Source organism: Gorilla gorilla, chromosome 7 (assembly GCF_029281585.2).
Source record: "Gorilla gorilla gorilla isolate KB3781 chromosome 7, NHGRI_mGorGor1-v2.1_pri, whole genome shotgun sequence".
Taxonomy (NCBI): Eukaryota; Metazoa; Chordata; class Mammalia; order Primates; family Hominidae; genus Gorilla; species Gorilla gorilla.
In genome coordinates, this window is record NC_073231.2 from 59406979 (window position 1) to 59434402 (window position 27424).

A 27424-nucleotide genomic window follows, 5' to 3' on the forward strand; every position below is an offset into this window, starting at 1 on the left:
AGTTTACAGATGAGTAAAAAATATAAAGTCAGACAATTCTTACAAATTGGACATATTACCTTACCAGAAGAGACATGGGCCATTCTTTGAGAGCATATAGTAAAGGGACTTAAGCAAGGAGCTGACTGGGCTCAGGGGATGGCATGGGAAGGCTGCTCTGAGAAAGTGGCATCTCAATAGGAACCTAAAGAAGCAGCAGGAGGCCGGGTGTGGTGGCTCACACCTGTAATCCCAGCACCTTGGGAGGCCAAGGCAGGCGGATCACTTGAGATCAGGAGTTCAAGACCAGCCCGGACAACATGGTGAAACCCCGTCTCTACTTAAAAATACAAAAATTAGCTGGGTGCAGTGATGCACTCCTATAATCCCAACTCCTCAGGTGGCTGAGGCAAAAGAATCTCTTGAACCTGGGAGATGGAGGTTATAGTGAGCCCAGATCATGCCACTGCACTCCAGCCTGGGCAACGGAACAAGACTCCATATCAAAAAAAAAAAAAAAAAAAAAAAGGAGTGGGGCTTGATCAGGCCAAAGGGTGAAAGAGAACAAGCCAAGCAGAGGTCCTGGTTTGTTGAATTCCACATTAGAGGGAGCATGGCAGAGCTCAGAGTCTCAGAGTCCAGCATTGGGGAGCTCAGAGCTCAAGGGCTGACAGGCACGAGACAAGAGGACACAGAAGCAGACTGTGGCCATCCTGAAAAGCCAGGAAAAGGACTTCTGATTATATACCAAGGGTAATAGGATCTGGATGTGATAAGGATCTGCTGTGAGGAAGGAGATGAGAGTATTTTTCACTTTAAATTTGTGAATATGCAACACATTCACATGTTTTCCAAAACCAGAAAGTATAAAAGCTATTCAGTACAAAGTATTTTCTGGCTTGGTTCTCCTCTCTCCTAAATAGATAACAATTTTTCAATTTTACATGTGCCCTTTCTGACTTCCTTTATGCCTATACACATATGACTAGAGCAAACAAGACTAGAGATTCTTTTTTCCTCCTTACATATACAAAAAGTAGCATACCATGCACAGTGTTCTGTAACTTCAATTTTTTTTGTGCTAGCTCTTGACTATTTTGTATGTTGTTGACTTATGTCTTGTAGTAGTATTATTATTGTTATTATTAATATTACCTAGCTTTTCACCAATGTAGGTCTTTCCTGTCCTACCAGATGGTAAGCTTCTGGGAAACACAAGCTGTATCTTACTCAATTTTGCATAAGATAGGTATTCAGTAAAAAAAATCTGTTAATTAGTTGGGCACGGTGGCTCATGCCTGTAATCTCAGCACTTTGGAGGCCAAGGCAGGTGGATCACTTGAGGTCAGGAGTTCAAGACCAGCCTGGCCAACATGGTGAAAACCCGTCTCTACTAAAATGCAAAAATAAATTAGCCAAGCGTGGTGGTGGGTGCCTGTAATCCCAGCTATTCAGGAGGCTGAGACAGGAGAATCGCTTGAACCCAGGAGGCAGAGCTTGCAGTGAGCCAAGATTATGCCACTGCACTCCAGTCTGGGTGACAGAATGAGACTCTGTCTCAAAAAAAAAACAAAAAAAAAAAACCTGTTAATTAATATAGGTGATGAATAAGCATCTTTGTTGAAAACATCAGTTACTATTAAACAGAACAAATGGTTCATCTATCCTATTCTCTCAAATTTTTTACTTTTAATTTTGCCACTTTTCCAACATTCACCAGAGTAGACATAATAGACTCCTGTGAACTCATCCCAGCTTCAGCAAATTTCCACATTTTGGCGATCTTGATCCTTGTCCATCCCCACCACCCATCCACCCTGGGGAAGAGGCTGAGGTATTTTAGTACAAATGCAAGACATCATGTCATTTTATCTGTAAATACCCAAACGAGCACCTCTAATGGATAAAGGCTTTGTTTTAATAACATAAACGTGTGCCGACAAAATTAACAGCAGTTCTTTAGCAGCATCTATTGTCCAGACCATAATCAGACCTCCCTGATTTTGGCAAAACTGTCTTTACACAGTTAGCTTGTTGGAATTAGCAGGAGCCACACAAATCCACCGATGATACCTGAACATTGTGTTCATAGTTCTTAGTTCTCTCTCATTCCATCACTGTTTCCTCCTGCTGCTATTTATTTTTATTTTTTTTTTTTTGAGATGGAGTCTTGCTCTGTCACCCAGGCTGGAGAGCAGTGATGCAATCTCGGCTCACTGCAACCTCCACCTCCCGGGTTCAAGTGATTCTCCTGCCTCAGCCTCCAGAGTAGCTGGGACTACAGGTGCCCGCCAACACACCAGGCTAATTTTTTGTATTTTTAGTAAAGATGGGGTTTCACCATGTTAGCCAGGATGGTCTCGATCTCCTGACCTCATGATCCGCCCGCCTCAGCCTCCCAAAGTGCTGGTATTACAGGCATGAGTCACCGCACCCAGCCTCCTCTGCCTCTTTTATGCCATAGATTTAGTAAAGAAACCAAGTCATCTGTCCTGAACACTGTCCACATTCTGCACTTAGTTGACTGCTTTCTTGCAGTATCATATAACTCGTTTTCTATTTCCCAGGTTTTCCTGAAAACTGGCAAGATTTGTTTTGAAAATTTTTTCTTAGCCGTTTTGTGGAGATTTGATTATACAGTGGGAGAGTGGACATTGAAACGCCCACGTTACTTGCCCTGGCACAAGATAGTAGCCCCCAGACTAGAGCAATAGCACATAGCTTCAGGGGTCACATAGACAAAGAAATGGGCCAATTCAAGAAATGTTTAGGAGGTGGAATCAACAAAACTTGTGGACTAAGTGGAAAGGAGTGTGTTTCCAATGCTCTGTTAAGAATCTGCACTTTGGGAGGCCGAGGTGGGTGGATTGCCTGTCAGGAATTCAAGACCAGCCTGACTAACATGGTGAAACTCCATCTCTACTAAATATAAAAAATTAGCTGGGCATGGTGGCACATGCCTGCAATCCCAGCTACTTGGGAGGCTAAGGCAGGAGAATCGCTTGAACCCGGGAGGTGGAGATTGCAGTGAGCCGAGATCATGCCATTGCACTCCAGCCTGGGCAACAAGAGCAAAACTCTTTCTCAAAACAAAAGAAAACAAAAAAAAGAATCTGGGGCTAGGGCAGTGGCTCACGCCTGTAATCCCAACACTTTGGGAGGCCAAAGCAGGAGGATCATTTGAGCTCAGGCAAGGCCAGCCTGGGCAACATAGGGAGACCCCCATCTCTACTAAAAAAAATTGTTTGTAATTAGCTGGCATGGTGGCCCACACCTGTAGTCTCACCTACTTGGGAGGCTGAAGCAGGAGGATCATTTGAGGCTGGGAGATCAAGGCTGCGGTGAACTTTGATCATGCCACTGCACTCCAGCCTGGATGACAGAGCAAGACTCTGTTGCAAAAAAGAATCTGAACCTCTATAAGACCAACCAAAAAAGCTACTTTCTCCTGGAAAAAACATTTACATGTTTCCCTACATTCTTTTCACAATTATCATTTATGGCAAGTTTTAAGGCATACAAAGTTGGAGTAGTATTGTTGGTGTTAAATTTTATTGCTGTGGCTTTAAAACATAAACAAAAAAAATTCCTTCTTAAGTAGTTGGAAATTGTAATCATACTCCTGGGAATAGATTTTACTGCTATGGATACTGTAAAGCACAAAGATAATAAATTTAAATTGCAGAATTAGTATTGAGAATAAATTTTATTGCTCTGGCTAGCACATTAAGAAGTAGAATTCATAACTTTTTTTTTTCAGCAGCTGTTTTACATAGAATGACTCTGGTTCTGGTGTGCAGGGAATATCAAAGGTCACCGGCATCACAGGTCATATGTCCTAATGAGGAACCCGGGCCCACGGGAGCAGCTTGATTCTTACAGGTTGTGTGGGAGCTGGAGAGAAGCTGGCCCAGGCAGCAGTATCTGGCAGGTGGGCAGGCTGGGAAGACTACCTGCACCTCCTCTTCTCAGCATTGAGGAGAGGTCATCTGGGTTGCTACTAAATTCTCTGCCCACCACTCGCATGGAGATGTCTCTGCACCCCCCAGTCTCTACAGGGTCCTTTTTTGAAAAGCTCTCCAGTTCAAGAATGGAGTTGGGTTTTGGTGTTGGATGGTCTTTCTCTTAGTGAACATTCTCTGCTCACTCTGCATCCATCTCAGTGAGGGGACAGCCACACACTCAACCAGGAATCAGAAGTCATTCTTGGCTCTCCTCTCCCTCACATCTGCCACTCACCAGCCCTGCAAATCCTACCTTCCCAGATGTCTCTCAGATTCCTGGCTCACTCCCCACCCCATTTCAGACTACCATCATCTCTCACTAGCACTTTTATTGTTGTTAAGTTTTTTTAAGAGATTTGGTCTTGCTCTATCACCAGGCTGGAGGGCATGATCATGGTTCACTGTAGTCTTGAACTCCTGGCTCAAGCAATCCTCCCGCCTCAGCCTCTGAGTAGCTGGGACTACAGGCTCGAGCCACCACACTGGCTCTCATTGGCACTTTTATTACATCCTCTTTCCTCCATGCTTATCATGATAATGATGACCATTGTTACTGGGCATGAATGAAGTGTCAGGAACTGTGCTCAGTGCCTGATATCAGTATCTCATTTAACCCTCATAACATCCCTGTAAAGTAAGGATACATTTTTTTCATAAATGAGGAAATGGAGGTTCAGAGGTTAACTATTGAAAGATATCATTTATTTTTTTAAATCACCAGGCCCAAGCAGAAAGTAAATCTTAGATCCTTTCCTATTCTTCAGTGACTCCCTGCTATCATTCCTTCTTTCCTTCCTTCCTTCCTCCAACAAACAGGCAACTTAGCATGAAACTCAAGAGCACTGCCAATCTCTCCAGACTCAACCATCACAACTCAAGTAACCGTAGCTCTCACAGAGTGACTGGTAGTTCTTGGGATGTCATTTGCTCTTGTCTGCAATGTAACCCATTTCCATTTCATTTTCTAGCTTCTATTTATCCTTCAAGATTTATTTTAGACATCATTTCCATCAGGAAGCCACTCTTAACTATGCACTTCCAGACACATGAGCATGCACACACACAAAGCTGGGTATGTGGCTCCCCTCCCGGCTCCTCCGGTACCCTGGGCATCTCACTATCACAGCGCTCATCACGTTCCATTGTAATCATCTGCTTTGTCTTAGAAATGCCTCTGGACTGTCATTTGCCTGAGAGCAGGGACTGTGTCTTCTGTCTGAACTCCCAGAATCTGATATCTAGCACACAGTGGCTACTCAATGGCAGCTTACTGAATGAATGCATGAGCAAATGAATAGGTTAAACTACAGTGAACTCAACAGCAATGATGAGTACAATGACACATAAGCCTTTCTAGTCTCAAAGAAATATCAAGTCATGCCTCTTATTCAGTTTGAGGAATGATACTACTATACTGTTTCAAATTCAATCTGCAATTACCCACCTGTTCTCATTCTAATGCCCAGTACGATGTTACCCATAAGCTTATGGCAGGATATAATTGATGGAAGATAAGCAGTTCCTTTCAGTGCCCTTTAGTGAGTGCACGAAAAATAGCACCTTAGCAAGCATACACACAAATGTTGGGAGTAATGTTTACCATGTTAACAACAAATTTGGAACGCTTCAGGTAGTTAATCAGAAGGTTACATAAATTCTAATCTTCCGCAGTTCCAGAGTTGGCTCAATTCCTGCGAGCTTTTTGTTTGAGAGAAAACTCCTAAGTTCTTAAGTTATGTGAAGCTCTTTGCTTTGCAAATGGTCCCCACTGAGGTCATAAACTCCAAAAGTCAAAGAGTATGGAATTCGGGAATATAGAGAGTGGGAGAAGCTGACACAAGCCAGGCCTCTGACCCTGGCTGTTCATGGCTGGTTCCTGCCTCTGTTTCTGTTTCCATAGAAACAGCCATCCGATCAGCAAAAATAAGTTCAAGATTCTTCACTTTGTTTTCCTTTCTTCTTCCTTGGAGATAACTACTCAAGGTTTTGTTAATTAGAGAAAATGGGCTTGTGGCTGAAATTTAGAATCTTTTCAAAGTTTAACATTCTAGTAGAAACAAAGTGGCAAGTCTATCTGCACACTGGCCTGCCCCTGTGACAGCTGTCCATCCTTATCTAGGAAGAGGTTTTCATAACCTTTGCATCTACAATCGTCTTCCAAGTTACTTACAGCAGTTGGATAACCTTTATGACTGCACACATTGCTGGGTATTCAGGATGGTCCCTATCAAACTGAGATGAATGTGTTCCATAATGTCTGTTTTTATTACATTAGTCTGGGAAGATGAAATCAAAAGGACTACTTTCAACAAAAATGTCCTGTGTCGACAGTTCAATACTCTTTCTACAGGCCCTGGTGATTGCCCTTATTGTATGCCGGATAAAGGCTAAACGTGCAGCTACCTGCTAGTTTGACAAAGCTGTTCTCTCGCCAGCAGGTTGCTCAGGCTTTTTTTTTTTTTTTTTTCACAGCAGCCCTCTAATTCCACCAAACCCACTGGATTAACAAAAACCTGAAAGTAAAATAGCACAAAATGATATCCCTGCATGAGCTACTATTATACTTTGCAACCTACAATTACACGGGTTCAATCTAAATGCCCCAAAACATTATTTCATTAATTCAAGCCATTTCAGAACTGGTAAATATTTTCTTTTCTTGGGTTTTTTATTATTACTCTGTTCCAGCAGAGAATTATGAGGCAGGCAAAGGCCACCTGAACGAGCGTAGTGTGGAGCCAACTGCACAGAGTCAAGATGACAGGAAAGGGAGGGGCTGGCACAAGGATGGGAACCAGAGTGGACAAAGTCCATTTGGAGGGAAAAAGAGAAACAATGAGCAGAAAGAGAGAAAGAGATCAAAGAGGAGGACCAGTGGCGATCAAGGTGGAGCTCTCAGGCTGGTAGACTGAGGTCATCTATTGCCCGTGGCTGGTGCCAGTTATCCCGACAGCAGGGTCTGGCACAGCTGTGTGCCGTGGACATTGGGCATGCGCAGGAGCTGGGGACTCACAGCGGATTGAAAGCCCCATGTTGGAGGTGTCCTGAGGTCTCTGAGTCGAACCTTTTAAAGAGATTTCCTCCCGTGACAGAATCCTTGGACCAATATAGATGCACAGTGTGTAGTTAATTGACTTTCTGAGAGAAGAAAAAATAGCCTTAACATTCTTAGTTGGTCCGAAATCTTCCTTCTGTAAAATAGCTTTCAGGGTTGGAAAAGAGGATTTGGAGAGGACTTCGCTTGGGCAAAGGGTGCAAATGAACTCATGTGTATGGGTGGGCAGCGCTGTGTTGAGAGGCTTGCAGAACACTTACAGAATATTTCTCCACCACTGATTCATTCCAGAGGCAGCAAGGGGCTTAAGAGGAGGGATTTGGGAAAGAAAGGAACCTCGATTCCAGGAGCAGCTCTGTCACTTCCTAGCTGTGACCTAGGGGAAGTTATTTAACTTCTGAAGCCACCATTTCCTCATCTACAAGAAGAAAATAAAAATAGCACCTACCTCATAGAGTCCCTAGGAAAATTAAATGTGATGATCTGGGTACCATGCTTAGCACACTGCTGGGCACATATTTGACCTTGGATGAAAGGTAGTATTAGTTGAAGCATTTTTAATGGTGTGAATAGAACTGGACTTTATGGGCCAGGCACGGTGGCTCACGCCTGAAATCCTAGCACTTTGGGAGGCTGAGGTGGATGGATCACCTGAGGTCAGGAGTTCGAGACCAGCCTGGCCAACATGGCGAAACCCCATGTCTGGTAAAAATACAAAAATTAGCGGAGCATGGTGGCGGACGCCTGTAATCTCAGATCTCAGCTACTCAGGAGGCTGAGGCTGGAGAATCACTTGAACCTGGGAGGCAAAGATTGCAGTGAGCTGAGATCCCGCCATTGCACTCCAGCCTGGGTGACAAAAGCGGAACTCTGTCTCAAAAAAAAAAAAAAGAAGAGGAAAAAAAGAAAAAAAACTAGACCTTTTGACTCTTTGTAAGTGAGGACAAGCAGTTAAAGACAATAGGGTCTTAATTCTCATTAGCAAATACTGGGACAAGAAGCTACACACAGGTGGAAAGCAGGTGCTGGAATGAGAAAGATATCCCAGGGAGAAAGTGATTCCTCCAGGGTCATCCTCACCACCCTTTCCCACTGGTGAGGAAGGAGCAGGGGAGGGAGGGACCCAGGAGGTGCTGGGGCAGGGTCAGGGTACAGGCTAGGCTGGGGCTGCAGCCAACCCAACTGGCTGGAATGCAGGTCAAGTCAGAAGTTCTCCTTTCCAAAAAGGAAAATCCTTCTTCTGGAAAATGTTCATGTTCTGAACCTCAGGGCAGGGCAGGTGTTGGTGGGGGCTGTGGGAGGGTAGCTCTACCAGGAAAAGGAAGATCTGCCCAAAAGTCCTACCAGGCTGTAGGAGGAAGTGGGGGTCTCTGGTTATTGTTCAGGCAGAGATGAACTGCCAGCTGCAGCTCATGGGCATTGTGCTTCCACGGATTTCACACTGTGTGCACAATTACGTAACAACAGACAACACAGCAAAGGTGCCAATTCCCTCTTCCAAGGCACCTGGATATGCTTCTTTCCTGGGACTGGGTGCAGCACTCAGACATCACAAACCTTAATGCTCCCTCCCTTCTCCCTGCAAAACCTCACTGAGCTTCCAGAGTCTTCCCTGGAGGCACCTCACACCCTATCCTTTGGATGGAGAAATAATTCCTTGCTGGTTAGTGTCTAGGACAGATGATCATTGAAAACCTCTGTGGCAGCAAAGGCTTTTTGCAAATGCTGGCTCCTTGGTTCCCTTGCCCTCCCTGGCTGCTGGGGAGGGAAACCAGCTGCATCCCGGAAAACAATTCCACTCAACAAACAATGCAGTGCCCCGAATACTCATAATGAGGTCTGGTTCAAATGTTGGCACACATACAACATATTAATTAAAATAACGTGCATGATAAATAATATTGGGATCCAAAGCACAGAACTCCTCTGAAATCGCAGTTGGTAATTATGTGAGCGCCTGCTAACACACACTCAGAATTCCAGTGTTGCTTATGTGACAAAATTAGTCTCAGAGAGGTGACCTTGAGAGGTGTCTTGTGTGAGCATCCTCCTGCTCATAGACTGTACGATGTTTAAATATCCCCGGAAACAGAGTATCCATTCTAATTTTCAAGCCCTCAGGGAAGAAATTCCTTAAGAGACCTCAATAATTCAATTTAATAATAATTATATGAGTACCAGCTAGCGTAAGTCTTTCTGCTTAGCCCTGGGGATGGGGTGGGCAGAGCATGATTCAGTTTGGGGCGTGGGGGGTTTGTTTGTTTTTTGAGTCAAGTTCTTACTCTGTCACCCAGGCTAAGTACAGTGGATGTGATTGTGGTTCACTGCAGCCTTAAACTCCTGGTCTCAAGCCGGATCCTCCCATCTCAGCCTCCTGAGTCACTGGGGATTACAGGCATGAGCCACCATGCCCAGCATCACATTTTCAAGGAGTAGTAACTGGTTATTGGGTAATATCTGTCCCAGACAGGAAGTTCTTCTAGATGCCTCACCTAGATCTTTCAGGCTGCAGTTAAAAACCTCACTGCCACTTGTTTAGTCAAGGATTCCAGTTCTAATGCTTCTAGGGTCTTTATTAGGTATCAGGGGCTGGGGGCAGTGGTGACAATAGGCAAGTGTCCTAGAACTTCCACTCACCACCAAGATCCTGACCTAAAGATTCTCACCAATTCCAGCACAGTGAGGCAATTATATGCTGTCTACTTTACATAGGCCTTTTAAATGATTACCAAATTTGACATTTATTGGCCCAGTTAGTACAGAAATCTAACTGAGAAAGGAAGAGACCCTATTATCTTGATTCCAAAATCATTTTCTATTTGTGCTTCAGTCAACATTCCAGCATCTGGTTAAATGTATTTAATTTCATTCCCTCAACAATAACCCACGTACCACACCAGTGACCACAACTGTGGTGTCCCAGCTCCTAAATTCTATTAGTGTTCAGAAAGCCTCTTGGTTTCAACATAATGTTCAATCAGTGCAAAGAAATTAATTAAATTAAAATTATTTTTATTGTGATTTAATTAGCTTGATTTAATTACTTTGTTCACTGACGGAGCATTCTGTTGTTACGGCCAGACCCTTGCTCTCATTCGTGGCATGAATGTTCCCACAGAATTACACATTTTCTCTGTTCAGCCATTGGAGCAGGCTGGCGGAGTTTGCCAGAAACTCATGATTTATCACAATCAGCATCATCACAAATTATAGGAAGCATCCAGCAAAATGATAACTTCTAAATGAAGTGTCTGAAAGCAGGTCACACCACCAGCCTTGGCTGTTAATCTGTCATATTTCACAGTCAGCCTGACACCCCGTCTAATTCGTCGCGCCTCCTGCTTCGCAGGGTGCCCTCATGAGGGTTCCCGCTCCTGCACAGGCCTCCATCCTTACAAACACCAAGCCTTGCCATCCTCGGCCTCCCTGCAGACCGGACTCCACACCCACCCTGGCCGCTCAAGCTGCTGTTCCTCTGTACTTTCTGCCACTCAGAGGTTCATGAACTAAAATTTAGCATCTCCTCCAATTATGAATATAGAACAAACCACAGAGCATCAGCAATCCCCAGATCTTAGCCACCAGGGAACACCAGATATTTGCACAATGACATTGCAGTTACTATAACTATCCTGGAACACTGTCTACTATCTTCATGCCTGCAAAGCAACAGCAAGTATGAGTCCCCTCCGTGGACAACACGAGATCCCCACGTTTCTTCCTGCAGGCCACTCCACACAGTTCAGTGTGCTGAGTCAAGCTGAGCAGCAGCCTGTTTTGAAACATGCTGATATCTTTCACAAATAAAATCATCTTTAACTTGCCTGTATGTGAAATGCACCGTCTTGATTCATGTGCTCAAAGCTACATAAATTCATTTTCTTATGTTCTAGCATCTGTATTTCAATATATTTGGCTTGTGGCATACTCCTATGTATTTTATTGTGTGATTTAAAACCATTGTTCTGAGAAGGAATCCATAGGCTTTGCCAGATGGCTCTAACAGTAGAGACCTAAGCTTTTTTGTTCCTGTGTTAATTTCCTGTGGCTGCTGCAACTATTACTACAACCTTGGTGGCTTCAAACAACAGAAATATATTCTCTTAAATTCAACATCAGCATCACTGGGCTGAAATTAAGGGCCCTCCTCCATTTGGAGGCTCTAGAGAAGCCATCCCCAGCCTCTTCCAGCTGCTGGTGGTTTCTGCATCCCTCCCCCTGTGGCCGTGTCACTCCAGTCTCTGCCTCTGTGCCCACATGGCCTCCTCCTCTTCTGTGAGTCCTCTCCCTCTGCCTCTCTCTTATGAGGGTGCTTTCTTGAGTCTTTTTGATGGGCATTTAAGGTCCATCAAAAGGATGATCTCATCTCAAGGTCCTTAATTTAATCACATCTGCAAAGACCCTTTCTCTTTTTCTTTTTTTGAGATGGAGTCTCACTCCGTCACCCAGGCTGGAGTGCAGTGGTGCAATCTCGGCTCACTGCAACCTCCACCTCCCGAGTTCAAGCAATTTGTCATGCCTCAGCCTCCCCAGTAGCAGGGATTACAGGCATGTGCCACCATACCAGCTAATTTTTGTATTTTTAGTGGAGGCTGGGTTTCACCATGTTGGCCAAGCTGGTCTCAAAATCCTGACCTCAGGTGATCCACCAGCCTTGGCCACCCAAAGTGCTGGGATTACAGGCGTGAGCTACCCCACCTGGCCCCTTTTTCCAAATAAAGTAACATTTATGGGTTCCAGGAATTAGAACCTGGTATCTTTGGGGCCAGCATTGAACCCACTACCGTTTCTATGCTAATTCTTTATTGACCATACAATTCTAGCCCTGAGTCTTATGACATAGAGACATAAAATGCTTTCAAAGATGTGACGATTGATACCAAATTAAATTAAATACACATCCATGCCAAAGCTCATTAAAATAATTAGTTAAGGATTGAGGTAATGGTTAAAGAAAAGGCAAAGCCTTATAAGTTTTCCCCAAGACCTAGAAGAGGACACAGGACTGTTTGTTTGCCTCTAGATGAATAAAATACACGCTTTGCAAACCTGGCCATTAGAACTTGTGCAGTTCTTGAGCCCTGAAGATCTCACAGGGCTTGGGTCAGCAGTTCTACTTCTCCCTCCTAAGCCTCTCATCCTGCCCCAAGGGTGTTGTATTTATGTCTTCTACAAAGTGTTGAATGAGGAACTTACACTGCTGACCAGAAGTGAAAAAGGGCAGAGATCATGTCTTTTTCAATTAAATAGAACAAGAGGAAGTAAGTGCTAACTTCGACCTGATAGTGATTAGAACAAAATCCCTATAGTAAAGTGCACTGGACCAGAGTTTATTTTCCAAAAGAGTTCTACAATCACCTCTTCTGGACCTCATGAAAAGGGTGCATGGGTTGAACCCAGGCAGGCTGACAGTGTGACAACCTCTCCCTAGAAATCAGACCTGCCTTCCCACCCCAGCTACAACTCTTCTTGTGTAATTTTATTCACAAAACTGTCTTTCTAAGCACCACTTCCTCACCTGGGGCTGGTGGACCATGTGGGCTCCTTAAATGCAGGACTCGCTCTTATTTTTCTGTGTGCAGATTTGAGCACATTGCCTGGCACACACACAAAACCCTCAATACATAGTTGTTTACTTCAGTTGAATGTCTGCCTTACCTGACTCAACACTCAAAGCAGATACCGGGAGGGATGCCTCTAGAGATAATTCTGAAACTCTCCATAAGACAGGAGGAATCAGTATTGCTGCAGATGTTGTTGCTCTTCTACTAAGTCATTTCTCAAGGTTCCTTCCAGCCATACGATATTTTTGTCTCTTTTAAAATTAGCCTCAGAGAGTGCTCATTTGTGCTGGAAATGAGTAGAAAGAGGTCTTGGTTACACAGACTCTTCAATTCAGAGGGCAGGCCCCATCGAGGGGAGCTGTGTGCAAATCTTGATGCTCATCTTCTGACTGGAAGGGACCTTTGAGACTGTCTAGTTCAACAACCCCCCTTTACAGATAAGAAAACAGAGTTGTTCAATGTCACCTGGCTTGCTAGCACAAATAACTCAGGCAACTAGAACCCAGTCCTACTGGCTTCTAGTCCAATGCTCTCTCCACTCTGTTATGTTCTTTCTTTAACATAAGGTCTACACTTGGCCTTGTAAAACTAGCTCAATGTGCTACCTCACAGCTAAGTTTTTCAAGTTGTCAAAATACAGAGTATGTAGGTGACTCCTCTCACACAGGCCGGATTATGAGAATCCACTAATAAAACCATTAGAAGATACTCTGAAACAGTTTGGAATGGTTTTAGTTTGCTTGATTTTATAGTGTTATAGTGTACCATTTTTATTCCTTTCTTTCCCTGTATTTTTTAGTTATTTCTTTTTTTTTTTTTTTTTTTTTTTTTTTTTTTTTTTTTTTTGAGATGGAGTCTCGCTCTGTCACCCAGGCTGGAGTGCAGTGGCATGATCTGGGCTCACTGCAACCTCCACCTCCCGGGTTCAAGCAATTCTCCTGCCTCAGCCTCCTGAGTAGCTGGCATTACAGGCAGGTGCCATCACCCCTGGCTAATTTTTGCATTTTTAGTAGAGACAGGGTTTCACCATGTTGGCCAGGATGGTCTCAAAATCCCGATCTCAGGTGATCCACCTGCCTCGGCCTTCCGAAGTGCTGGGATTACAGGCATGAGCCACTGCACCTGGCCTTTTTTAGTTATTTCTTAGTGGTTACCTTGGGATTACAATTAACATCTTAAACTTATTACAACCTAGTTTCAACAAACCAACTTAATTTCAATAATATACAAATATTCTGCTCATATGTATTTCCATCCTTCCTTGTTTATATTGTTTTTCTCACAGATTACACCTTTATACATTGCATGCCCATTAACATATAATCATTGTTTTATGCATTTGCCTATTCAATTATCTAGGAAAAGAAGATACATACCATATCAAAAGCATGATGCTGGACTTTATATTTACCTATGTAGCTACCTTAGCCAGTGCTCTTTCTTTTTCTTATGGCTTCAATTTACTATTAATATCTACTGTCCTTTCTTTTCAGCCTGAAAGATTCCCTTTAACATTTCTGTACCAGGCCTACTGGTAATGAGCTCCCTCAGCTTTTGTTTAGCTGGAAATATTTAGTTTTCCCTTTATTCTTAAAAAATAGTTTTGCTAGATATACAATTCTTGGTTTCCAGTTTTTTCTTCCAGGACTTTACATAAGGAATTCTGGTCTCCATGATTCCTGAGGAGCAATTGGCTGTTAATCTTATTGCAAATTCCTTGTACAGAACAAGTTGCTTTTCTCTTGTTGCTTTCAAAGTTCTCTCTTTGCCTTTGGTTTCAAAAATTTTACTATAATGTGTCTCTGTGTAGATTTCTTTGAGTTTATGCCTCTTGGAGTTCATTGAACTTCTTAGATTTATGTATTCATGTATTTCCTCAGATTAGGAAAGTTTTCAGCCATTATTTATTCAAATATTTCTTTCTTCTACATCTGGAAATCCTAATTTGTATGTTGGTGTGTTTAATGATACCCAACACATCACTCATACTCAGTTCATTTTTCTTCATTCTTTTTTCTTTCTGCTCCTTAGACTGGATAGTCTCAATTGTCTCATGTTCATTTTGCCTGCTCAGATCTGCCGTTGAGCACCTCTAGTGAGTTTTTCATTTTAGTTTTTGCACTTTTCAACTTTTCTATTTGGTTCCTTTTTATAATTTCTATCTCTTTGTTGATATTCTCATTTTGTTCATACATTATTTTTCTCATTTCCTTTGTTCCTTTGGCATGGTTTTCTTTAACTGATTTCACATATTTAAGACTGTCGATTTACTGTCTTTGACTAATCATTCCTGTGTCTCAGATTCCTCAGGGATGATTTCTGTCAAATTATTTTTTTCCTGTGAATGAACCATATTTTCCTATTTCTTTGTATATTTTGTATTTTTGTTGTTAGCAACTGAATATTTTGAGTGTTATGTTATGGTAACTCCAGAGATTTAATTCTCCCACATCTCAGGAATTGCCAAATCTTGCTTTTGGAGGACTAGGGTCAACCATTTTGAACTTTTCTAAACAAATTTTGCAATTGTATATTACTTGTTTTTTGTGGTCAGTGAAGTTTCTGCTCCGTTGCCTCTGCAGTCAGCCAATGACTGACAGATATTTCCAGACTGTCTACCTCCCAAAAGTGTCTGAGGGGATGGAGGAGTGAAACTAGCAGGTAGGGAATAGATCCTGTCTCTTTAAATCCCCTTGGGAGCTGCTTTAGCCCATGGGGGTTGAAACAATGGCCAACCTCTGTGCCAGCCCCTCCACAGTCAAAAGCAGTGATCAGCAATCAAAACACACAACCCCAATTTTTGGAGGATAAAGTTTCTATTGCCCCACTGGGCGGCAGAAAGCCGCATCAGGAATGCATACCACCACCCCCATGGCAAGCAGATGCAGGGCCAGGGGATGAGGGTGGTAGCCACTGCTAGACAAAGAGCTGAAATTCACTGAAAATTGCCAGTCTCTTTATCAAGCTCTCACCTGAATGTTCAATTGTTCTATTAGACTTCAGAGTTCCAAAATAGTTGATTCAGACCATTCCTAGCTGATGCTCAAGTCCTAAATTCCTAGAGCTTCCTACTCCACCGTCTTCCCATGACATTACCCAGTAGTGCTTAATTTTGATTTAGAAACAAGATAGACAGCAGGGCTGGTGGCAAACACCTGTAGTCCCAGCTACTCAGGAGGCTGAGGCAGGAAAATTGCTTGAGCCCAAGAGGTGGAGGCTGCAGTGAGCCATGATTATGCCACTGCACTCCAGCCTAAGCAACAGAGTGAGAACTTGTCTCTAAAAAAAAAAAAAGAAAGAAAGAAAAGAAACAAGATAGAGAAAGTAATTATTAATTCAAAGTTCAAAGTACATGTTTTCCCAAACATGAAAAAGCATTTTTTCAATGTGGGTCTTCACTTTTTCATAGTCTCTCATCAGGGATTAAACAACCCAGTGACTTTTGTCTGCCATCTTTAAGTCACAGATATTCTTTAAAAATTCCTTTAGGAGGCAGGAAAAGTATGAAATATGCTGGTAACTTGAACTGGAAAAAAAATTAAAGCTAGAAGGTCAGAATTGAGAGATCAAAGTGATGGCACTCAATGAGGTACATCTTCTAGGGAATCAAAACAGAAAACGAGTTTTCAAAATTAAGGAAAGTTTGATCAAGAGAAACATTGGGTCTCAGGGCAGAGAAGCCCCCGGCCTCCTTGTACTTATTGTATGTACTCTTCACTTAGCGCTTGGCTCCTGGTGGCTTGTGGCATCTCCATCTTATGGTCCTCCTTGACCATTTAACTTTCACATCATTTAAGTTCTGCTGGGACATGGATTCTTTACTCCAGCACAACTAGCTCCCTCTTAAGAACAATAATTATTTCTTAAATATTATAATTAATGTGAAAGAGGAAGAAGACAATGCAGGAAGAGGGGGTAGGGAAGGATGTCTTAGTTTTCTAGAGCTGTCATAAAAAATTAACACGAACTTGGCAGCTCAAAACAAGAAATTATTTTCTCACAGTTTTAGAGACCAGAAGTCCAAAATTAAGGTGTCAGCAGGGTCATGGTCCCTTTGAAGCTCCAGATACTGCCTTGCCTCTTCCTGCATCTGGGGGCTCCAGTAAATTTTTGTCTTGTGGCAGCGTAACTCCAACCTCTGCCTCCATCTTCACCTGACCTGTTCCTCTGTGTGTCTGTGTGTCTGTTTGCCAGTTCTAGTCTCTGATTGATAGGGATATCAGTCGTTGGATTTAGACCGACCCTAAAACCAAGATAATCTCATCTCAAGATCCTATACTTAAATGCCACTACAAAACCCTAGTTTTTAAAAATAATAACAAACATTTGCTTTCCCAGACTGCAATTTTGTCTTGCATCAGTGCCATGAAGTAGGCAACACTAGTGCTCTTTTACAAAGAGTGAAATGGGGCTCAAAAAAGTAATGCAGGATTATGCAGGCATTCAACTGTGGCACTGGGAATCAGACACAGGTTCTAAATCCTGTGCTTTTTTCTCTCATCTATGATGTCTTCCTTTTTACTCCTGCTATTTCCTTTTCCTCATTTTTCCCCATTCCAAGGGCACTCACAGGCTTAGGATATGCACCCATTACCCTATGATCCATGGTTCTCAGCACTCTGAGTACCAAAACCATCGATGGAGCTTTTCTCAAAGCTGATGACTGGGTTCCAGTCCAAGCCACTCAAATCATAATCTCTGAGGGTGTGCCCTGGACATCAGCAGTTCATCCAAGCCCCTCCAGCTGATCCTCATGTGCAGCCAGGATTGAGAGCTACTGCTGTAGATGTTTGTCTCTCTTCTAAGCCATAACAAATAAAATATTCACTCTTTCAAATATCATCAAATTTTTGGAGCAATTCTTTTTTTTTTTTTTTTTTTTTTTTGAGATGGAGTCTTGCTCTATTGCCCAGGCTGGAATGCAGTGGCGTGATCTCGGCTCACTGCAAGCTCCGCCTCCCGGGTTTATGCCATTCTCTTTGGAGCAATTCTTAATAAACCAGTTAACTAAAACCAAAAACAAAGTGGCCAACGACACTTAAGCTGACATGTTTAGTGTCCCTCCCTTCCCAAATTCCACTGAAAGAATCAGAGAGTCATACTAAGTGGGGAGAAAACTGTATCACATCAAGGTAAAATAAGCATGGTATCAATGGGCTAGAAACTTTGAGGAAGTCAATGTTTGTGTAATTTGGTGCCTGTGAAGGGATGGATCAAAGTACTGATAGCCCTGTTCAATACTCACAAAGGAAGTACCCTGTGGGAATCAAGTAGGTGATTCCCCAAAGATCTGGGAAGTTCTCAAACTTGAAATGGAAAAGGATGGGACTCTGGAGGGTGGCAAATGAGAGCAGTTTGGCAGCTCCACCAGGGCTTCACAAACAGAGCTGCTGGCCTCCAGGAGGGACTCATGGAGGCGGGGGACTTGGGGAGTGCTCCCATCTCACCTCCCCACAGAGGCTAAAAAAAAACTATTTGAAAAAAAGCAGTGAATTCCTCAGGGAAAACTGCCTTCCAACAACTTCTCCCAGCTGAATATATCCCTACACAAGGAAAATAAAACTGCCAAATAAATAAAAACATAAAATTTCCCCTTTGGGAGTAAGAGAACAGGAACCAACACAATCACTGACAAAACCATCTCAAGTCTCCAAACTGAATAAATATAGATCTCCTTCCAAAGGAAAAAGCAAATCAAAAGAATAAAAATAAAATTACAGATCATCTTGTTACAGTGGGCAGCTAGTCAGACATGAACAGGACAGGAGAGGGCCTCCACCCTCCACCTCCCCCACCCAGGAGAGTCAGGTGACCATCAGGTGACAGGAAACACCTGAAACTGGTGATCAGCAGCTTCCCAGTAAGATCTCAGGAGCTGGGCGAGTGAGCTCGAGCATGAGCATTATGAGGCAAAAGAGTTTAACTGGTATATGACCTTCCAGGGGCATTCCATGGGAAAAGGGATGCAAGACAGCAGAAGCATGCCAACATATAAAACCCCAAGTCAAAAGGCAACCCCACACTTGACCTGCAAGATGCTCCCTTGGCCCTCTTCCAACTGTACTTTACTTTCTTTTCATTCCTGCTTTAAAGCTTTTTAATAAATGTTCACTCCTGCTCTAAAACTTGCTTCGGTCTCTTCTTCTGCCTTATGCCCCTCAGTTGAATTCTTTCTTCTGAGGAGGCAAGAATTGAGGTTGCTACAGACCCATACAGATTAGCCACCAGTAACTCAGATACCCATCATCAATGACAATATGAAAAGATCAAGTACACAAACAGAAAAAAATTTTGGAAACTCATAGCAAATGTTTATCTCTGAAATATACCTATTTCCAAAAGCAGAAGGTAAGTTTAACACAACCTTTAATTTTGTATAAGGAGAAAACAATTGATAAATATTCCTACCCAATGAAAATCATGCTCACTAAACATTTCTTTAAATCAACTTTAACTTGTGCAGTGTGGCAGGTTAAATTTTCTAAAGATGGCCAATCTTTCAACCCACATGCTCATTTGCAACGGGTCCTTTCTCTTCCAACCCAAGGAGGAATCTCTTTCTTCATACCCTTGAATCTGGACAGACCCCCATGACTTCTCGACCAACAGAAGCAACACTGTGCCAGCTCTGGGCATAGCCCTCAACCACCCCAGCACTGGCAGCATTCGCCTCCTGTCCACTGGAAGTCAGCACCTGGAAGTCAGAACCCAATGGGTTCATCTTGCCCACTGCCCAAACACAGCCGATTTATCAAGATGAGGAATTGCAATAGAGAGAGTTTAATACACATAGAGCCAGCTAAAAGGGAAACCAGAGTTTTATTATTATTCAAATCTGCCTCCCTGAATTTTTGGAGGCTAGAGTTTTTCAAGGATTGCTTGATGGGCATGGGGCTAGTGAAGAGGAAATGCTGATTGGTTGGGGCTGCAATCATAGTGTTGTGGAAAACGGTCCTCCTGCACTGAGTCCACTTATGGGTGGGGGCCACAAAGGAGTTGCTGGTCCAGGTAGGGTCATCTGGTCATCAAAAATGCAAAAGCCTGAAAAGACATCTCAAAAGGCCAACCTTAGGTCTACAATAATAATGTTATTTACAGGAATAATTGGAGAAGTTGCTAATCTCGTGACCTCCAGAATAATGGCTGGTAACCACTTAACTATACCTACATCTTAAGGGAATTCAGGCCCCTCTCATCCTCCTAACCTGGTGTCTTTTCATGAGTTTTAAAATCAATAAACTGATTAATTTTAAGTTTTTAAGTTTAGTTTGAAGAGGGCTATTATTATTTAAACTATGCACTAAATTTTTCCCAGAGTTAGTTTGGCCCATGCCCAGGAATGACCACGGGTATTTGGAGGTTAAAGGCAAGATGGAGTTGGTCAGATCTCCTTCACTGTCATAATTTTTTCACTGTTATGATTTTTGCAAAGGCAGTTTCATGACCACACTGAGACCACCATGCTGTGAGAAGCCCAAGTCACACAGAGAGGCCCTAATGGGTGAGACAGCATAGAGAGAGAGAGAGAAAGACAGTTACAAAGACAGAGACAGAGAGGCCAAGGCACACCAGCCATGAGAATGACAAAGCCAGCATAGAAGTGAACCCTCCATCCCAGCTGCACCAGTTGAGGCCACGTGATCAGACCCACCACCCAGCCGAGCTTACCAAATTCCTGACCCTAAGAATCATGAGCAAATACAACTGCTTGCAAGCCATAATGTTTTGGGGTAGTTTGTTACACAAAAATAGAAAACTGACAGAGGCAGCCAGTAGCAGCCTGGGGTATCTTAAAGAGAAATGGGGGGGAAGGTGGGGGTGGGGGTGATGTATACTTCCTGAATGTTGAAATCCCAAACTGTCTTCTCGATTCAGTTCTCAGAATGCTGGCAGCCAAGGTATTACCCTCTGGGCAGGAGACTGGCAAATTCTCCTCTGGGAAATATGAAGCAATATTCTCCTCTGGGAAATATGAAGACCTAAAGCAACTCACTCAGGGATTCCTCACAGCCACCCTGCTGAGAGGTTCATTTTCACAGGACCCCAGCGATAGGCAGGCAACCCCCATGCCAATAAACATGTGTAAACAAGCCAGGTTTACTCTGCACCTCAGGAACCCTTTATCATGAAAGAGAGAGACCAAATACACAGAAAAAAAGGGGATTTGGAAGAAACAGACACTATGCAGGCAAGAGAAAAGTTAAAATCAAAGTGAGCATTACTGTCCTTGGGGACAAAGATGTAGAAGATACATCTTCTACAAAGAAGAGCAGGATGCTATTAAAAAGGAAAAGTAGGCCGGGTACAGTGGCTCTCATCTGTAATCCCAGCACTTTGGAAGGCCAAGGCAGGAGGATGGCTTGAGCCCAGGAGCTCCAGGCCAGCCTGGGCAACATGGCGAAACCCTATCGTTACAAAAAATACAGAAAAATTAGCTGGGTGTGGTGGTGGGCGCATGTAGTCCCAGCTACTCGCAAGGCTGAGGTGGGAGGATCACCTGAGCTAAGGAGGTCGAGGCTGCAGTGAGCTGTGATTGTGCCACTGCACTCCAGCATGGGTGACAGAGTCAGACTCTGTCTCAAAAAAAAAAAAAAAAGGAAAAGTCATCAAAGAACAAAAAAAAAGTTGTTAGATTGTTAGACATTTAAAATATAATAATATAAATAAATAACTCAGCTGAAGAGATGGAAGATAAGTTGAGGAAACTTTTTAGAAAGAGGAGCAAAGGACTGAGATGGAAAATAAAAGAGAAAAGATAAAAAAATTAGAAGACCAGTGCAGACTAACAATTATCTGTTTCATCCAAATAATAGAGTTCCAAAGAGAGAGAACTAAAGAAATAGAGGGGATGAAATCACCAATAAAATAATTCAAGGAAATTTCCCAGAATTGAATGGCATGACATATACCAAGTCACATCATCATGAAAGTTCACAGCATTGGTGAGAAAAAGAAGATTCTGCAAGAGGGAGTGGAGATTTCAAAGAAAAGGTCATGTACAGAGGTTAAGAAGTCAAATGACTTAGAACTTCTCAACAGCAATACAGGGAGATAGAAGACATGGGTGCAATGCCTTCCAAATTCAGAGAAATTATTTCCATCCTGGACTCACCTACCCAAACTGTGCATCAAGGGCACATGATTTTCACACAAATTTTCAGACACATAAGGTTGCAAAAAATTAACCTCCCACACACTTTTCTTAGGAAACTGGAGAACATGTTTCATAAAACAAAGGAATTAACCAAGGAGGAAGAAATGAGATCCAGGAAACAGGCTTCAGCACAGTAGAACAATAAAGGAAATTCCCAGGACATTAGTGAAGAGGGATCTCAGGATGACCAGCAGCTGGTCCTGAGGACAGCTCAGCAGAGGGCTCCAGGGCAGACCTCTCAGAAGATGAGGAGACAGTATGGCAGATGTGAATCCACATCTCAAGAGGAGATCCAGATCACAGACATAGAATCAGAGTTGAAAAGTGCATGGAAAACCAAATAAATAAACCAAGAACAACTTTAATCCAGAGCAGCCCTCCCCAGCAGAACCAGAATGTGAGCTCCGTGTGTAATTTTATATGTTTTGTAACCACATTTTTTAAAAGAACTCAAATTCATTTTAATAATACAGTTGCTCCTTGATATATTGGGGGAGGGGACTTTGATATATCGGGTTCCAGGACCCCCTCAAATACCAATATCCATGAATGCTCAAGCCCCTTACATAAAATGGTGTAGTAATTGCATAGAACCCATGCACATCCTGTTGTATATTTTAAATCATCTCTAGATTACTTATAATATCTAATGCAATGTAAAGGCTCTATAGATAGTTGTTATACTGTATTGCTTTTTTATTTGTTTTATTTTTAATTTTTTTCTTGAATATTTTTGATCCTAGGTTGGTTAAATTCATGGATGCTGAGTCCATGGACAGGGAGGGCTGACTGTGTGTTATATTTAATTCAATGTATCCAAAATATGTCAACATAAAATCAATAAGAACTAAAAATAAAATCCTAACAGCCCCCGCCCCTGCCAACTGACTGAACTGACCCCCTCTTGGCCAAGGGGATCCCAGAGAAAACTTAAAAACTGAGTTCCTGGCCATGATGGGATAGGACGTCAAACACGTATACCCCCTTTCTTTTACGGTTTAGACACAACCACTGACAAGCATTAATGTTAAAACAGAGATCATAAGGCTGACAGAACAGACTCTTTGTGGCAGTAAGATACCGAATTCAAAACAGAACCTAAGGCCATGCTAGGCAAGGGTTAAGTCATGCACCCCTATACTTAAAGAGTATACTATGTCCTAAGGGCTACAGGGTTTTTCTTTTTCTCTGGCAGCCAAACAAGCAGTGGCCCTGAGATAAGCAATATTGAAACAACTGCAGCTCACCAGCCACCAGACACTGCCTGACTAACCCCCATCCCCTGTTCCACAGCCATAACTACAGCTTTGATTGGACAAGAGCCTTATTTCAGTAACTTTCTCCTGATAAGAGACCACTGATTATAGACTGGTTCTGGCTGGATTACAGAGGCTGTACGCTGAGTGCCTTGGTGTCCCTGCTTCACCTTTTGACGTATAGAGCTTGATTGTGATACACTTCATTGTTGTCTTCACCACAAGGTGAACATGGCTTGTATGTAATATACATGTTTGTTCAGAACACATGCATTAGGACCCCCTTTGTGAACATCCATAGCACCATGCCTGGCCTCCTAGTTTTCTTTTTCTTTTCTTTATTTTTTTTTATTTTATTTATTTATTTTTTTTGAAACAGGGTCTTGTCCTATTACCTAGGCTGGAGTGCAGTGGCATGACTGCAGCTCACTGCAGCCTTAACCTGCCAGGCTCAAGTGATTCTCCCACCTCAGCCTCCCAAGTAGCTGGGACTACAGGCACATGCCCCCACACTCAGCTAATTTTTGCATTTTTTGTAGAGACGGGGTTTTGCCATGTTGCCCAGGCTGGTCTCGAACCCCCAGCCTCAAGTGATCTGCCCACCTCAGCCTCCCAAAGTGCTGGGATTATAGGTGTGCACCACCATGCCAGCCCTAGTTTTCTTAACAAACATAACAATATTAGCTATTGTTAATAATATTGATTAAACTCATACAGGTTATAAATCTGATTTTTTTTTTTTTTTTTGAAACGGAGTCTTGTTCTGTGGCCAGGCTGGAGTGCAGTGGGGCAATGTCAGCTCACTGCAACCTCTGCCTCCCGGGTTCAAGCGATTCTCCTGCCTCAGCCTCCCTAGTAGCTGGGACTACAGGCGCACACCACCATGCCAAGCTAATTTTTTGTATTTTAGTAGAGACAGGGTTTCACCATGTTGGTCAGGCTGGTCTCGAACTCCCGACCTCAGGTGATCCGCCGGCCTCGGCCTCGGCCTCCCAAAGTGCTGCGATTACAGGCGTGAGCCACTGCGCCCGGCCTTGCACAGTGGGTCACACCTATAAGCCCCGCAATTTGGGAGGTCAAGGTGGGAGGTCACTTGACCCCAGGAGTTTGAGACCAGCCTGAGTAACATAGTGAGACACCATCCCACAAAAAACACATAACAATTCGCCAGGGGCAGGCCTGTGGTCCCAGCGACTTAGGGGACTGAGGTGGGAGAATCGCTTGGGCCCGAGAATTTGATGCTGCAGTAAGCAGAGATCACACCACTGCACTCCAGCCTGGGCGACAGAACAAGACTCTGTCTCTAAATAAATAAATTAAATTAAATGATCTCTGGAAGATTAGTTCACGGGTGTGTGGAGAATTTTCTAGAAAATACTATCAATGTAGGATTGTCACTTTAAAACGTCACCCGCTCTCATTGGTCCGTGGACAGAGCAATTAGGCAAAGCTAGGAGGCAGCCCTGAGTACTCATAAGAGGGAAAAGAAAGCAAAAGGGATGCCGGTGGTGGCAGATGCTTCCTCCTGGCCAAATCCCAAATCCCACCCTCAGCACCCACACCCTGAGCAGTGGGCAGGAGAAGCCTGAAAACGTCTGTACAAATGGCTTCCGAGAAGCCCTGGGGATAAAGGAGCCAGAGGCAGTCACACATGGTTCCCAGAAGCTGAATGCTGCGCAGACGACAGGGTAAGTATGCACTGTACCCTGCTTCACCCACACCTCGAGCCGTCCCCTTCTGCTGGGGTCTGGCTACTGCACTCGTGGTCCCCTTGGTAGCTTCACGATTTATGTCTCTATGCGGCTTCCGTTCCCCTTCCCTCTGCCAAGCCAGTACCACCATCCTTCACCGCCCAGTGCAGAGCTTCTTTCTCCAGTGAGTTTTCTCTGACCACTCCTGTCCTCACCAGCCATCTTTGTTTTTAATTCTCATGCACCTCTTTGTGTATGTCTTACACAGTTTGGGCATTCATTATATGCTATTTTAAATTGCATGCTCTTGTTTCATATGTAAGTTCCAATCTGCATGGTAGCAAGGACAATACCCTATGCTCTTGCATGTTCCATCAGACCTAGCGCAGGACTACATCCTGCATCCTGCGCTAGTATAGGTTTAAAGAGTATTTGATGGTTGATTATTGACAGTGAGATTTCATATGCATTTATGCATTTCTGTGATACTTTTTATCACAGAAACTATGGTATGTTATAGATATGTAGATAGATGAGAAAGAGACAAAGAGAATTTCCATTTCCATACATAGGAATTTAAGTGCAAAACTGAGTTGTTTCTTCAGTTCATGGCATGTTAATTATCATAACTGGGCATTTTAAACCCCCTCTATTCTTTAATTTTATTTGAATTTTTTCCCTCTAACCTTGATCCCCATGGCATGTCTCCTTCCTCTCTCTCCACCCAATGTCATGTATAAGAAATTTGTGCCTGGAAACGTAAAAATACAATATTGTTTGTATGTGTATGCTTCTGTTAACATTATTAAAATGACACCGTGCTATAGATACTGTCCTATTCCTTACATGTTCATTCAACAGTCTTGCTAAAGATTTGTGTTCATTCATTACTTCAGCTGCTGCATGGTATTCCAGCATAAGCTCCCACCACATTTTCTCTATTCCCCAAATGATGGGTACCTAAGTTCCCTCCAACTCCCTGGGACCCAGAAAGATATGTAGGACATCTTTACTATGTTTATTTCCACGTGAATCTGTGCAAGAGTTTCTCTGGCATATATTGGGATGCTGGGTCATGGCATATGCAAATATATAATTAGGCTATAATTTACCTTGTTCTCCAGAATGACTTCACCCATCCTGCTTCCACCCGCCATAGCAGTGACCAAAGCAGCTCTGGGACCACAGCTGAGCACCTCAGAAGATAAGTCCTGGGGTGATTCTTGTCATCTCCGTGAAAAGGAGAGGACAAAAAGGCAGAGGCTGCTGCTTGAGGATCCCTTCACCTGGGCTGCATAGCTTCACCCATGCTGACCAACTTCCCTATTTCAAGCTTCAGACTCACAGCCGCGCTAGTTAGGGTACAACTTGTTCAGACAGCTGTTTTCATTCACATCTCCAAAGGTCCTCTACCTTAGAAGAAAGAAAGAGGGAAAGAGAAATAAAAGAGATTAATTAAGAACACTGGGGCCAGGCGCAGTGGCTCACGCCTGTAATCCCAGCACTTTGGGAGGCTGAGGCAGGCGGATCACCTGAGGTCAGGAGTTGGAGACCAGCCTGGCCAACATGGCAAAACCCCATCTCTACTAAAAATACAAAACTTAGCCAGGCATGGTGGTGGGTACCTGTAATCCCAGTTACTTTGGAGGCTGAGGCAGGAGGATGGCTTGAATCTGGGAGGCAGAGGTTGCAGTGAGCAGAGATCATGCCATTGCACTCCAGCCTGAGTGACAAGAGACTCTGTCTCAAAAATAAAAACAAAAAACAAAAAAACAAAAACACACACATCTGAACCCGCAGTTTCATAAGTGGTAAATAAAAATGCCACGCACCACGAATCAGAAATAACGTGGCTCTGGGTTGGTGTCTCTCCCCCACCAACCAGGGAACGAATGCACCCCTTCGCCAGGGGCAGCAGAGGGAGGTGGCTCTGTCTTCCTGCCTGCATCCTCCTGTTTCATCATCAAGGTTCTGTGTGGCCCAGCGGCCTGGGGCTCTTTCGTTTGCCCCCTCCCTGCCCTCCATCAGGGGTGCCTAATGGGGCTCCCGAGTGCGCTTCCGCTGTCATCTATCCCTCTCCATTGTGTCCTGAGCCCTCCACGAGCTCATGTGTGAGCTTGAAGATCAGACACCACAGACACTCTTCCCCACTCTGCCTCAGCTGCCAAACCCGGAGGAGAAGGAAGGACGGATCAGACACCAAGACAGAAAAACAGAGTACCTGAGAAAGGCAGAGAGCTGTCTCCTGCCTCAGCCCCCAGAGGCCCGTGTGCCCCTCACTTCCCTCCCTTGATTCCCACCATCTGGGGTCTACCTCTAAATTGACAAACTCTTGCTTGGTCACATCTGGTTCAAGAGAAAGAAACAAGGAGTTTGGAAACCTAAACTAATAGGCAGCACTTGGCACGCACAATAGAAGCAGCTGCTGTTTATAGCCCTTTTTAAGGGTGGCCTCAGGCCGGACCTCACACTTCCCTCCCTGTGGGGCATTGTTTTACACAAAGCATCTGCAACCTCACAATCTTGCAACTCAAAAAAAAAAGAAAAAGAAAATTCATGCATCCCATGAATCTATGAAGCTATAACAAACTCTCTTTCCTGGGAAAACTTCCCAGGTCTGCTCCTATTTCCCTCTCAGAGTAAGGCAGGTCCATATGGTTCCTAATGCCTCAATTTCTCTATCCATTAAGTGGGAATATAAAATCAGCCAGTCAGCTATCC

General features: G+C 43.5%; 1 protein-coding gene across 1 annotated transcript; it reads left to right on the plus strand.

The window, feature by feature from the left end:
- Positions 1 to 24444: 24444 nt before the first annotated feature.
- On the plus strand, positions 24445 to 26165 carry LOC101139226 (uncharacterized). Its single transcript, XM_063709271.1, has 2 exons — positions 24445 to 24700; positions 25828 to 26165. Exons 1-2 carry the CDS (start codon positions 24528 to 24530, stop codon positions 26000 to 26002), a joined length of 348 nt encoding a protein of 115 aa, XP_063565341.1. The 5' UTR covers positions 24445 to 24527; the 3' UTR covers positions 26003 to 26165.
- The last annotated feature ends 1259 nt before the right edge of the window (positions 26166 to 27424 follow it).